The sequence below is a fragment of the Eucalyptus grandis genome, chromosome 7 (assembly GCF_016545825.1).
Source record: "Eucalyptus grandis isolate ANBG69807.140 chromosome 7, ASM1654582v1, whole genome shotgun sequence".
In the NCBI taxonomy this organism is placed as follows: Eukaryota; Viridiplantae; Streptophyta; class Magnoliopsida; order Myrtales; family Myrtaceae; genus Eucalyptus; species Eucalyptus grandis.
Genome location: NC_052618.1, coordinates 18,872,537 through 18,884,934, shown reverse-complemented (window position 1 = coordinate 18,884,934; position 12,398 = coordinate 18,872,537). Strand labels below are relative to the sequence as shown.

At 42.8% G+C, this 12,398-nt stretch overlaps 1 protein-coding gene across 1 annotated transcript; it reads right to left on the bottom strand.

Moving 5' to 3' along the window:
- Nucleotides 1-461: 461 nt before the first annotated feature.
- LOC120295942 lies at nucleotides 462-2,014 on the bottom strand. The gene is made up of 2 exons (XM_039317564.1): nucleotides 1,598-2,014; nucleotides 462-1,553 (listed from the first exon to the last, which is right to left on the bottom strand). The coding sequence occupies exons 1-2, from the start codon at nucleotides 2,012-2,014 to the stop codon at nucleotides 462-464; spliced, it is 1,509 nt and encodes a 502-aa protein (XP_039173498.1).
- Nucleotides 2,015-12,398: the final 10,384 nt, after the last annotated feature.

Here is a 12,398-nt window from a genome sequence, read left to right as displayed (position 1 = left end):
CCACATATGGACCACTTAGTAATTTGGGGCGAACTTGCCCCCAGGATCGGGAAAATTGGCAACAGCTTTCTTAGAACAAGATCATTTACTTGAAATGTCTCGGTCGTACTTTTCGGTTGAAGGATGGCAACTCTTTGCTGATAAGCTTGGCCATGACAAAGCGCCTTGAGTCTATTCTCATCAATCAAGTTTAACTGTTCAAGTCTTTGTTGCGATCATTCAGCTTCAGACAACTCCACTTGGGATAAAACTCTCAGAGAAGGAATCTCCACTTCTACAGGTAGAATTGCCTCCATGCCATACATCAAAGCAAACGGGGTAGCCCCAGTGGAAGTGCGGATTGATGTCCGATATGCCATCAGCGCGAAGGTTAACCTGTCATGCCAATCTCGATAATTCTCGGCTGTTTTAGCCAAAATCTTCTTAATGTTCTTATTAGCTGCTTCAACGGCCCCATTCATTTAAAGGCGATAAGGGGACGAATTCAGATGCTTGATCTTAAACTCGTTGAACAACTCATCAACAAGCTTGTTGTTCAAATTTGTTTCGTTGTCAGTGATAATTGTTTCAGGGACACCATAGCGAGCAATTATGTCACGTTTGATGAACTTCACAACATTGCGGGCAGTGACACTTGCAAATGGCGTAGCTTCAATCCATTTGGAGAAATAGTCTATGACCACTAAAATGAATCGATGCCCATTAGAAGCTTTCGGATTTATTGGGCCGATCACATCAATGCCCCACATTAAGAAGGGCCATGGCTCGGAAAACTGATGCAGCTCAGTTGGAGGAACATTTATCTTATCACCATGGATCTGGCAACGATGACAACTCCGTACATGCTTGATGTAGTCACTTTCTAGTGTGAGCCAATAGTAGCCTAATCTCATAATCTTCTTAGCCATCATGTGCCCATTCATATGAGGGCTACATATTCCTTCGTGCACTTCTTGCATGATTTGAGTGGCTTCGGTTGCATCCACACACCGTAACAAGACTGAATCATAAGATCTCTTGTACAAATTCTCGCCACTGACGAAGAATTTTGAGGCCATCTTCATGATGTACTTCCTATCAGCAAGAGTGCTTCCTTTGGGAAATTCCTGCCTTTTAATGTAGTTCATGATATCGTAATACCACGGTTTTCCATCAGGTTCTTCAGTTATAATCATATAGTAAGTCGGCTTCGGCAACACCTCTATCTTCAAAGGCTCAACCTCTAACCCGTCAGTGACTTGCAACATAGATGACAAAGTCGCGAGTGCATCCGCAAATTGATTATGAGCCCTTGGCAAGTATTCAAATGAAATTTCGTCAAACTCCTTTACCAGATCTTCTAAGTACTTGTGGTACGAGAGCAACTTGGCATCCTTGGTCTTCCACTCACCTACAGTCTGTAATATGATCAGTGTCGAATCTCCAAATACCATTAACTTGGCCACACCCATTTCGATTGCAACTTGAAGTCCGAGGATGCAAGCCTCATACTCGGCCACATTGTTAGTGCATGGGAATATCAATTTTGCAGCTACCGAGATAGTTTGTCCACACTGGGATATCGAGCGCCCGAGTGCAGAACCGCAGACAAGTTTACAGCTCCATCAAAGAACATCTTCCATGAGTCTTCATTTACACTTAAGACACGGTCATCAAGGAAACTGTCATCGTCATTAGAGACTCCTGAATTCTCGGCCAATAGATCAGCGATTGCTCGACCCTTAACCGACTTTTGTGGCATGTGTTGCACATCAAATTCGGAGATCAAAATTTGCCATTTGGCCAACTTACCCACCAAAGCTGGCCGATCAAGTAAATACTTGATGGGGTCGTTCTCAGTCACGAGAAATTTCTGATAATGTAGTGTGTATTGTCGCAATCTATGCAATACCCACACCAATGCCACACAAGTCTTTTCAACATCAGAATATTTCAGCTCTGATACAGTGAACTTCTTACTCAGATAATAAATGGTTCGTTCTTTTTTATCCACAGGACTTTCCTGAGCCAACATTGCACCTAATGACTCACTATGAATGGTGAGGTAGAGAATCAAGGGATGCCCCGATGATGGTGGGACAAGAACTAGTGGATTCATCAGGTACTGCTTTAACTTGTTGAACGCTTCTCGACACTCATCATCCTAGTTGATTCGTGCATTCTTCTTTAGGAGCTTGAAGAATGGCTTGGCAGTTTCAGAGAGTTGGGAAATGAACCGGGCTATGTAATTCAGTCTTCCTAGGAGGCTTCGAACTTCTTTCACTGTTGATGGAGGTTGCAATTCGCATATGGCCTTAGCCTTGGATGGGTCAATCTCAATCCCCTTACTGCTTACAATGAATCCGAGTAATTTACCGGATGTTGCCCCGAACACGCATTTAGTGGGATTTAGCCGAAGCTTGAATTCACGGAGTCGATCAAACAACTTCTTCAAGGTTTCCACATGGCTTCTTCCAGGCCGAGTATTTGCGATCATATCATCAACATAGAATTCAATCTCCTGATGCATCATATCATGGAATAGTGTTACCATGACTCACTGGTAAGTTGCCCCTGTGTTCTTGAGTCCAAAGGGCATGACCTTGTAATGAAAGGTCCCCCACGGGGTGATAAATGCAGTCTTCTCCTTGTCTTCCTCCTTCATCCTTATCTGATTGTACCTGGAAAACCCATCCATAAACGAGAATAGTTCAAATCCGGCGGTACTATCCACGAGGACATCTATGTGAGGCAGCGGGAAATCATCTTTTGGGCTAGCCTTGTTCAGATCTCGATAGTCGACGCAAACTCGAACTCGACGATCCTTCTTCATCACCGGCACGATATTAGCCACCCATTCAGGGTATTGTGAGACTTCAATGAATCCCACCTTCAGAAGTTTCATCACCTCTTCCTCTATCTTCTTCGAGAGCTCGAGCTTAGTTCTCCGCAGCCTTTGCTTCTTAGGTGGCATGTCCGAATTAGTAGGCAAGCAATGCTCGATGATCGATGGGTCTAAACCAGGCATGTCAGCATAGGTCCATGCAAAGACATCCTGATATTCCTTCAATAGTTGAGTTAGGCGTTCGGCCTCGTCTTTGGGGAGATTTGCTCCAATTTTAACTTCCTTGACTTCTTTGGTGTCATCTAAATTAATAGTGACAGTCTGCTCAGATGTAAGAGCCTTGGCTCTCTCATGTTGTTCCCAGCTTCGCTGCACCTCAATGGAATCTTCATTCAAGTCCTCAAGGTCGTCAATGTCAGCATTTATTGCATTGGGTTGGACCATTTCCATACTTTTGTAGGCCATAAGATTGCTCCTGAAACATGAAGTAAATAAATTAAAAAGACAAACAGAGTAATCTATATATTTTTTTAAAAGCAAAAACATTTTTTTTTGAAAAATTTTGACACGAGAAAGCATGATGAAGCCCGGGCCTCGAATTCTCCTTGGATTTTCTTTTTCTTTTATCGGTTGGATATCATCACCGGGCTGGTTTTGTGTACCTCATCATGCCCTCAAAATAAAACTTGTAATTTTATTGATATTCATCAATCAATTACATTTATTGAATGGAAATGCGATTTTCAAGCCCTAAAAAGAAAGCGAAAAAGAAGAAATCAAAAACAAGCCCTAGAAAGCAATAAAAATTCCCGCGCAGGGGAATGTGAGAAAGCAGTAAATGAGTTACTCTTGTGGGCTAGAGCCCATCTTCTCCGGAGGTCCTTCGTCAATGGTCCCTATGAAGACATCATCGAAGAGACTAGAGATTCCTTCCAATGCATCTTCGGGGTTTTCTCGTCTCCGGGGATGTCGGATCATCCATGCCACCCCATCCATCTGAGACAATGTCGCGGGGATCAATGTAGAAACTGGGAGGAGCTAAATACTTCACCAGATAGTCGAATTTTCTGCTTGGCTGCCCCAGGGTGTCTATTATTTCTGCTTCATCTTGCATCATTATGGGAGGACCAGGGAATGTCTCACGAATGTTTGGGAGTATTGGGTTTTGCCTTTTTCGCCTGTGGTCAAGTGGCGGGTTCCGCCTTTCCTGTCTTCGTCCTCCAGAACTTTCCCCACCTCTTCCATGGTACCCTAATCCAGCAGCACGGGACCTCTGAGGGGCTTGAATGGGGTTTCGAATGCCCTGACCATTTCTTCCAAGACCGTTACCAGGAGCGAAACCATTTCCAACCATTATTTTTCCCACCATGAGAGCAGCATTTGAAACTTCAGGAATTGGTGGTAGTGAGTCTCGAGAAGCATGAATAATGGATACCAACTCAAATGAGTGGTAACTCGATTCGAACTCAAAGTCTGGCTCTACATAGGGGATAGCTGTCTCATGATAAATCCGGTGATCTTCTTCACCATAGACAGTGACCAGCTTCCCTTTGATCACGAATTTCATAGCTTGATGTAGACTTGATGGTACAGCCCCAGCAGTATGAATCCAGGGACGACCTAGTAGGAAATTAAAAGCAGTAGGGATATCCATTACCTGAAAGGGAACATTGAAAACCACCGGCCCTATTTGCACATCGAGGTGAATCTCCCCAAGCACATCCTTCTTTGTACCATCAAAAGCTCGGACAAAAGTCTTTGCAGAATGTATCCTGGATGGGTCCACCTTAAGGCGATGAAGAGTGGCCAGTGGACATATGTTTAGGGTGGACCCATTATCAATGAGTACTCGAGACACATGAGAAGCCTTATGCTTGACAGATACATAGAGTGCCTTGTTATGCCCCTACCCTCGAGAGGGAATTCCTCATCGAAAAGGCAATCATGTCCTTAAGAATGATCGATCCCACAAAGTCTTCGGCTTTGTCCGCCTCGACCGTTTCAGGTACACGAATTTCACTTAACACCTTCATTAGGGACTTTTGATGCACGGGGATGTAAGTAGGAGTTCAAGCAAAGAAATGCGGGCGGGCATCTTTGAATCTGTTCGACCACCTTGTACTCGCTTGCTTTGATCACAGCCAGAAACTCCTTAGCCTCTTCATCGGTGACAGGTTTTGCGGGTTGAGCATTAGTTTGAGAATAAGTCCGACCAGACCTTATAACGAGGTCAACATCTAGATCATAGGACCAAAGGACCGCCTTATTGTTGACATATTCATACGATTGAGGCATTTCAATCACTATCTCATCGTCGGATGCATCTTCAAGTGGGGGCATGTCCACAAGTGAAGGATCAACTTCCTCTTTATTAGCATTGAGTGCCGCTTGCTCCTCCTCCCAATCAATAATGATGGGTGAAATAGCGGAAACTATACAGTTATGGTCAGCATAAACGATGATTCCGTCATCCACCATCCTGGTGACTCTTTCCTTCATCAGTGATAGAGGAACATCCTCCTGATCTGGATAATATCCAGCTCTTATCAGCCCGTTGTAAGCATCTGCTACGTGTACCTTTGAGTTCTTGATCCGACTGACTTCAGGCTCCAAGATAGCATTGACCGTACCTTCATGCTTAGGCAGCGGATTCTTTTAGACATTCGGTCGAGTAGTTTGAAATGAGAAGGCCTTCGTGTCTAAAAGATTTTGGATCTTATGCTTCAAGGTGAAACATTCATCAGTTGAATGTCCTAATTCACCGCTATGATAGTCGCACTTCTTGGTCGAGTCGTAACCACGAATGTTTTCGCGGTTAGGGCGCTTCGGTTCGCTAGTAAGCAATCCTTTCTTCCTTAGGATTGCCAAGACTTGGGATGGAGATCCAGGGAGAGGAGAGAATTGCCTTCTTGCTTGAGCAAACGATTGACGGCTGGTAGCTTGCTGTTGCCTTGGATTCATCTGGATAGCCGAGGTGCGATTGGCACTTTCCTGGCCATAAGCCACATTCACGTCTACAGCAGCCTCCTTCTCTTTCTTGGCAGAGAATCTTTTATTTGATGGTTCAGTAAACCATCCTTCCCTTATCCCCATCTCGATTTGTTCCCCCACAGAAATAAGCTGATTGAAGCTTTCAACGTACGTGTTGGCCATCCGGATACGGAATTCAGATGGGAGAGTTTTGATAAATAACTTCATCAGCTCCTTGTCAGTAGGCTCAGGGGTGATTTGAGCTGCCAGATTTCGCCATCTCACGGCATACTCTTTGAACGACTCGCTCTTCCTTTTCTCCATCCTCTCAAGATCCTCTCGGGAAGGTGCAATATCCATGTTGAACTTGTATTGCTTGAGAAATGCGTCAGCCACTTCATTCCAAGTGTTGAGAAGGTTCACATTCTTCATGACATACCAATTTAGTGCAGGCCCGGTCAAACTTGCATGGAATGATTGGATCATGAGAGGCTCGTTCTTGACATATTGGGCCATGAGTACGTGGTACATTTGCAAATGAGCTTTTGGGCAGGAAGTACCATCGTATTTCTCAAAATCCGGCATTTTGAATTTCTTTGGCATCTTGACTTTCTCGTACACGGACAAGTAGAATGGGAGTGAACTCTGTGACTCCTGCAGTTGTTTCAACTTTTCTTCCAATTTCGCAAAGCGTTCATCCTGCTCCGTCTTAGGGATGTTGACAAGCTTAGCCTTTTCCACATTGATCGGGAATGGATCATCTTCCAGCCCAGGCATGTCATCCTCACCCATTGGAGCCTTGTTTGTTGGCTTCGGGACGGCTGTCTCAAGGAGAGTGGGTACAGGAGCTGGATTTACTTGGAGGGATTGAAGTTGAGCTGTTATAAGCTCCGTAGAGGCGGCTAACTGTTGGAGTTGGCCCTCCATAGCGGAGACGCGATCACGCACTTCGGTTTGTTCGGCCATTCTTGCTCTTAATCGCGTGATAATGGGAGAGCGTGGAGGATCCGTTATCACCTAAATTAAGAAATGAACACAAATAAGTATCTCATATGAAAATATGCCGATCCATGGCAATACTCTAGAAATTTTATTCATCAATGGAGCTTTTGACAAGCCTAGAAATTCGATATGTCCTAAAGAAACGAACTAGGAAAGTAAATGACCCCAACTCCCTAAACATTAATCTAAAAATGAAAATAACAAGATTGATTCAAGCACTTCATTTGGCTTGATCAATATACATTCGGGACACCATTCGGCGCAATCGTTTATTCTCCTCTTGAGCTTTTTCAGCAACTCTTTTGAGGAGTTTATTCTCAGCTTGATTGGTGATCTTCAACGGCGCCTCCGGTATCTTCGGAAGCAGCTCCTCGGGAATCTTGTGTTGTTGGATATACTTAATCGAGGCATAGTACTTCCTTTCCTTGCCTTTCAACTCCTCCTCAGGCCATTTAAGCTTTCGTGGATGGCACATGTCCCACATCGATTTGATAGTGAGAATGGAATCTTCATGGCCTCGACTTCCGTCGACAAAACTGACTTGGAGTGGCTCTACCTGTAACGCCGGGGGGAGCTCTTGCACGACTTGATACTGACGAGTCACCCTAGTCGGATAGTACTCCAATGCTCCGGTGAATCCCAATAGAGGGATTGGGCCAGCTCCTCCACACGAGAGTCTCGCTACCCTAACTTGGAACCATTTAGCATGCCATAGGAAACCCTTGGAAGTTGGTTTTTTCATGAAAGCTAGCCACCTAGAATAATGATAATCCGGTGCATGTTTTTGGTTGTTCTCAAATCTCATAATAGGGTGATTGGAATTACTAACATCATGTATAGTCATTAGACCACCAAACCCTTTTATATGTGAAAGAAACCAAATTTGCAAAAGTTCAGGAGAGGAATGGAAAGTCTTATCACCGCCTCCTTTAAACCGAGTGAGGGAAAGGAAAGTTTCAGTTAGAACAGTGTTTACAAAATTCTTTCCTTCCAACACTTGTTTAACTAATTGAGCGATCAAAGGGTTAATAGCATTCTTGCAGTAAGGAAAAACTATAAACCCAAAGAAAGCTAAAAGGAAAACCCTTCGCATTTGAGATGAAGTGCCTTTCTCAAAACATTGTTTCAGAAAAGATAAAGGACATGCATTGCGGTTAGCCTTTAAAACCTTTCTTAAATCGTCTTCCTTAATTCTCAGAAAATCAGATAAGGTCATAACAGGATCTATTCCGATAGGTGGATTAATCAATTCAGATTTCAAGGATTTTCCTATGGCAATGCTATACTCTTCCAAGGTGGGAGTGAGCTCATGCTTACCGCCGAAGATAAAGGTAGAAGTCTCAGGGCACCAACAGTGGGCGAGTGCTTGGACGAGGCCGACATGGATGTTGACACGCAGCAGTGGAAGCAATCGACCAATATGTGACTCTACAAAGTGACGGCCATCTTGATCTAACTTGTCCCACCAAGTGCTAAGCTCTTCCCTTGGAGGGAAAATAATTCGAATGTCCGATGTCCCCATTGTATATTGATCAAGACTCAGGAAAATCCTAATGCCATGGACCGACAAAATAATGCGATAAAGTAAGTAAATTGCAAAGGCAAAAAAATTAGAGAACTTACTTTACCAATGATGGGCAATCACATAGACATGCGCATGGTAAGTGACTCGATTTCTAATCTATAAGGCTTATCAAGGTGGAGCCACAAGGATGATCAGACTAGCCACGAGCTTGTGGACTATGTCGGGTCCTCATGACTCCGGCTTAGTCAAAGAGCCGACCCGGGTCGCGAGCATGCGGACCGAGGTGGGTACTCTTGACACCATGAAAGAAACTTCGGGATTGAGATGGGCAACTCATACCGCGAGCATACGGTCGGAGTGGCAAACATCTCAATACCATCCTAAATGATCCTATGCGGCCCAGGTCCAGCGGCGGGTTGTGTGTGCAATAGTGTAGGGCTAGATGCAAGGCATGCACGATAGTTTATATCAAACAACACTTTGTTCATGAAAATAAACCATACATTCCTACACCTCCTTGCAAGAAATATGTTAACAAACACTTCCCATTATACCTCCCAATCTGCAAAAATATTTAACACCTTAAATGTTATGAACGTACCTGGGATCCTCGCTGCCAAACAAAAACATTTTTCAAAATAAGAAAATTGGTCTAAGTCCACTAAGAGTTTCAACTCAAGTCCCTAGCGGAGTCGCCAAGTTGTCGCGACCAATTTTTTTGAGTGTGAATCACCTAGGGTTTGGCTAATGGATTGCTAAGTCAAGACTTAACGCGGGCTCTCCCAAGCCCATACCAATTCGCGACTTAAGTTCAAGTTCTTAACATGTAGATAGATTTTATCTTGGAGTCGCCACTAATATATTTTTGGTGGCTCGATTAGAAACCCAAGTAAAATAATGGGAGAATTTTTTTACTCCTACGAACCAGAGACTATGGGTACGGGGACTTGGTTACGCTAGAATTCTCTAACGCCCTTTCGGTACCTTTCTTTTTATTTTGAAAAATGTTTGGCAAGCAGTTTGGATTGATTTTAAATTTATTTACCTAACATGTGAGGTGATCATGCGGGTGCGCAATCCACCAATTTAACACCCAGATAAACAATAAATTGCAAATAAAACTTACCTCAAAGCAACGAAAGCATCTGCAATGTTAAATTAAAATCCACATCAACCACCCTAGATATGGTTTCTAGTTAACACGCAATTTCTTTTTTTTTTTGTTTTCACTTAATTAATGAAAATAAATCATGCAATATGCAATGCAATATTAACTAAATGACATAATTCTAATTACATGTAATTTTTAATTAAATGGGCCTAGCAAAAGACTAAATGACATGCATCTCAATTAATCGAACCCTAATGACGTGCATATGACAATTTTTCTTTTTCCTAAAAGAATGCATTTTTATCCTAAATAATAAAACCAAATCAACCTATGGCATTTTTTGTATTTTTCATGAAATTCGAAATTAGGTGAAATGTGAAAATTACCTAATTAGATTAAGATCCTATTTAATTTATATTAGGAATTAGGTTGACCCACATTCTAATTTAAACTAAATATTATCTTAACCTAGATAATCCTAAAATGCAATCTATTTAATAAAACACCTAAACCTATAGTAAATTAAGAAATTATCTAAATTAACTTAAGTGCAATTTCTATCCTAATATGCAATGACGTGCAAGATGTACTCTAATTCTACATGAATTATGCATGATGATTTTTTTATTTTTATGTTTTTCCTTTTTCTCCTTTTTTTTTTTTAAATTTCGAAATTAATAATTGCCAAATAATTAAACATGCAATCCAAAGTTTTAAAGAAAACTAGCAACTTGAATTAGCTGATTTGATTTTTATTTTTGAAAATTCGAAATAAAATAACTATTATGAACATGCAAACCCTAAAACTACATTTTTTTTTTTTTTTTAAGAAAACTAATTTAAGTAACACCATAGCAAATCAAGCCATATTGATACCCAAATCGACGAACCATATCTCGAGCATGAGATCGGGTTGGCCAATTTCACATAAATCACGAATCGGATCTCGAGCGGGAGATCGGATTGGCAATTTTAAGTAATTGCGAGTCGGATATTGAGCTTGAAAATCGGACTAACAATCACTAATTTCAAGGCAATTTCATATCATAGAATTTCAATTTCACATTAAAGGAATAATTACACTAAAAGGATAAAATAAAATAGCAAAAATAATAAAACAAAAATAAAATAAAGAAAATACCTAAATTTTCTTTTACTTTTCTCTTTTTTCTTCTTTTTTTCCTAAAAAGAAAAAGAGAAAAATAAAGTTGGTGGGTCCGGTGAGGGGAAACCTCCGACTAGGGTTCCGGCGAGGGGTGATCTGCGGGCGCCGGATCTGGTGGCGTCGGGATTCCGAGCGGTAGGGATCGGCGGAAACGAGGTGACGCGGGCGAAGCACGGGGTCACGGGTAGGGAGACCTCGAGCGCGGGCAGAGGCGAAGGTGGCATTGGGGCGACAGAGCGAGACCGACGGGCGGCGTCGCGAACGGAGCGGGGGGCTTCGACGCGTTCCGGCGAGGCGGATGCAGGCGGGCGGGCTGATCTCGGGGAGCAACGACGTCGGGGAGCAACTCCGATGCGGCGGATCGAGGTTGATGCGGCAAATCGGCGACGGTGGGGCAGCAGAAACGTCAGATCGTCGCCGGATTTGGGAGTTGTAGGCGACGGGACCGATCTGCTGGGTCTTCGGGCGCCGAGGCTCGCGGACGAAGATGCGGCGGCGGAACGTCGAGGGGCGGCTCGGGCGAGGGGCGGCGTCGCGGCCGGGCAGGCGCGCGAGCACTCACGGACGGAGGCGGCGGCGGTGGCAGCACGGCGGCGCGGCTACTCTTGGAGAAGATGAACAGTAGCCGATTAGGGTTTCGGCTACGTTTTTTTTTCTTTTTTTTTCTCTCTTTTTTACTTTTTCCTCTCTCCACTCACTTTTCACCTTATTCTCTCTTTTTACCGACGGAAAAGAACCCCCTTTTTCCACCGTACGCAACTCTTTTATACACCCAAAAAGAATGTATCTTTGCGGTATATTTCATTGCCGATTTTGTTCATGTAAAATTCCATTGAATATATCGTTTCACCCTGCGCAATCTGGAGGTTGTCAATGAGGATAGACTTTAAGTCTTGAGTCTGTCAATCTGGAGGTTTTCAGACTTTGATGGAAAAGTCTGCAAGTCTTCAGACTAGACTGATGGAAACGTTTTGTCAGTTTCAAAACACTCAAGAAAGTTTTCTTCAACAATCTCCCCCTTTTTGATGGTGACAAACTTTCCTGTAGATTTGGATAACTTTGACCTGCAAAACATTACTCAAGCAAATATGGATATCTCACAAACATAAATGGCTTAGTAATAATACTAGAATCTGCATCCACATAAAGTAGGTTAGTCTTGTAAATGAGCAAAGCCATGAGGATATCAATAGTACTTAACATAAACAAAAGTTCAAACAGTCAAATCCAAATCCAGTCCAAATCCAAACAGCCAAACACAAAAGTCAAGTCAATCAAACATAATCGCACAAAAGTTCAAAAAGTTTCAAAGTTCTAATCAAATCTGCATCACATCTCTCCCCATTTTTGTCATCATTAAAAATGTAAAGATGAGAAGAGAACGGAATTAAGATGGCTTGGGAACACGAACAAGCTAGAAATCTCCCATTGACTAGACAATTCCTTCTAGTGTTTTCAAATCCTCCTTCGGTTGCGCCACATCTTCACCCTTGGCATTGGCTTGAACTTGAAGAGCAAGGGCATGAATTTGATCATACAAAGAAACTAAAGAAGATTGACTTGCATTTTGCAAGTTTTGTACTCGCATCCCAGAGCATAAATCTGGCATCTCATCTCAAAAAAGAACATCAAGAATTCTGCAAAAGTCAGCCGAATTGTCTGTCTCGAGTACTTACGCACAACGGACGGAGTATTGGCAAATGATGGCATTTTGGTACGATCACGCAAATTGGGCGATGAAACCTCATGTCCTTCAGGAAATTGAGTGGCATAGATGTCCTCTGGATCTACTGGAGAACGA

What these genes read in the sequence shown, in the direction of transcription:
- LOC120295942 (XM_039317564.1), bottom strand. Translation starts at nt 2,014, where the DNA reads ATGTTGGCTCAGGAAAGTCCTGTGGATAAAAAAGAACGAACCATTTAT. An exon ending in AGATGTTCTTTGATGGAGCT is followed by an intron (nt 1,554 to 1,597) that starts GTAAACTTGTCT and finishes TCGATATCCCAG; the next exon opens with TGTGGACAAACTATCTCGGT.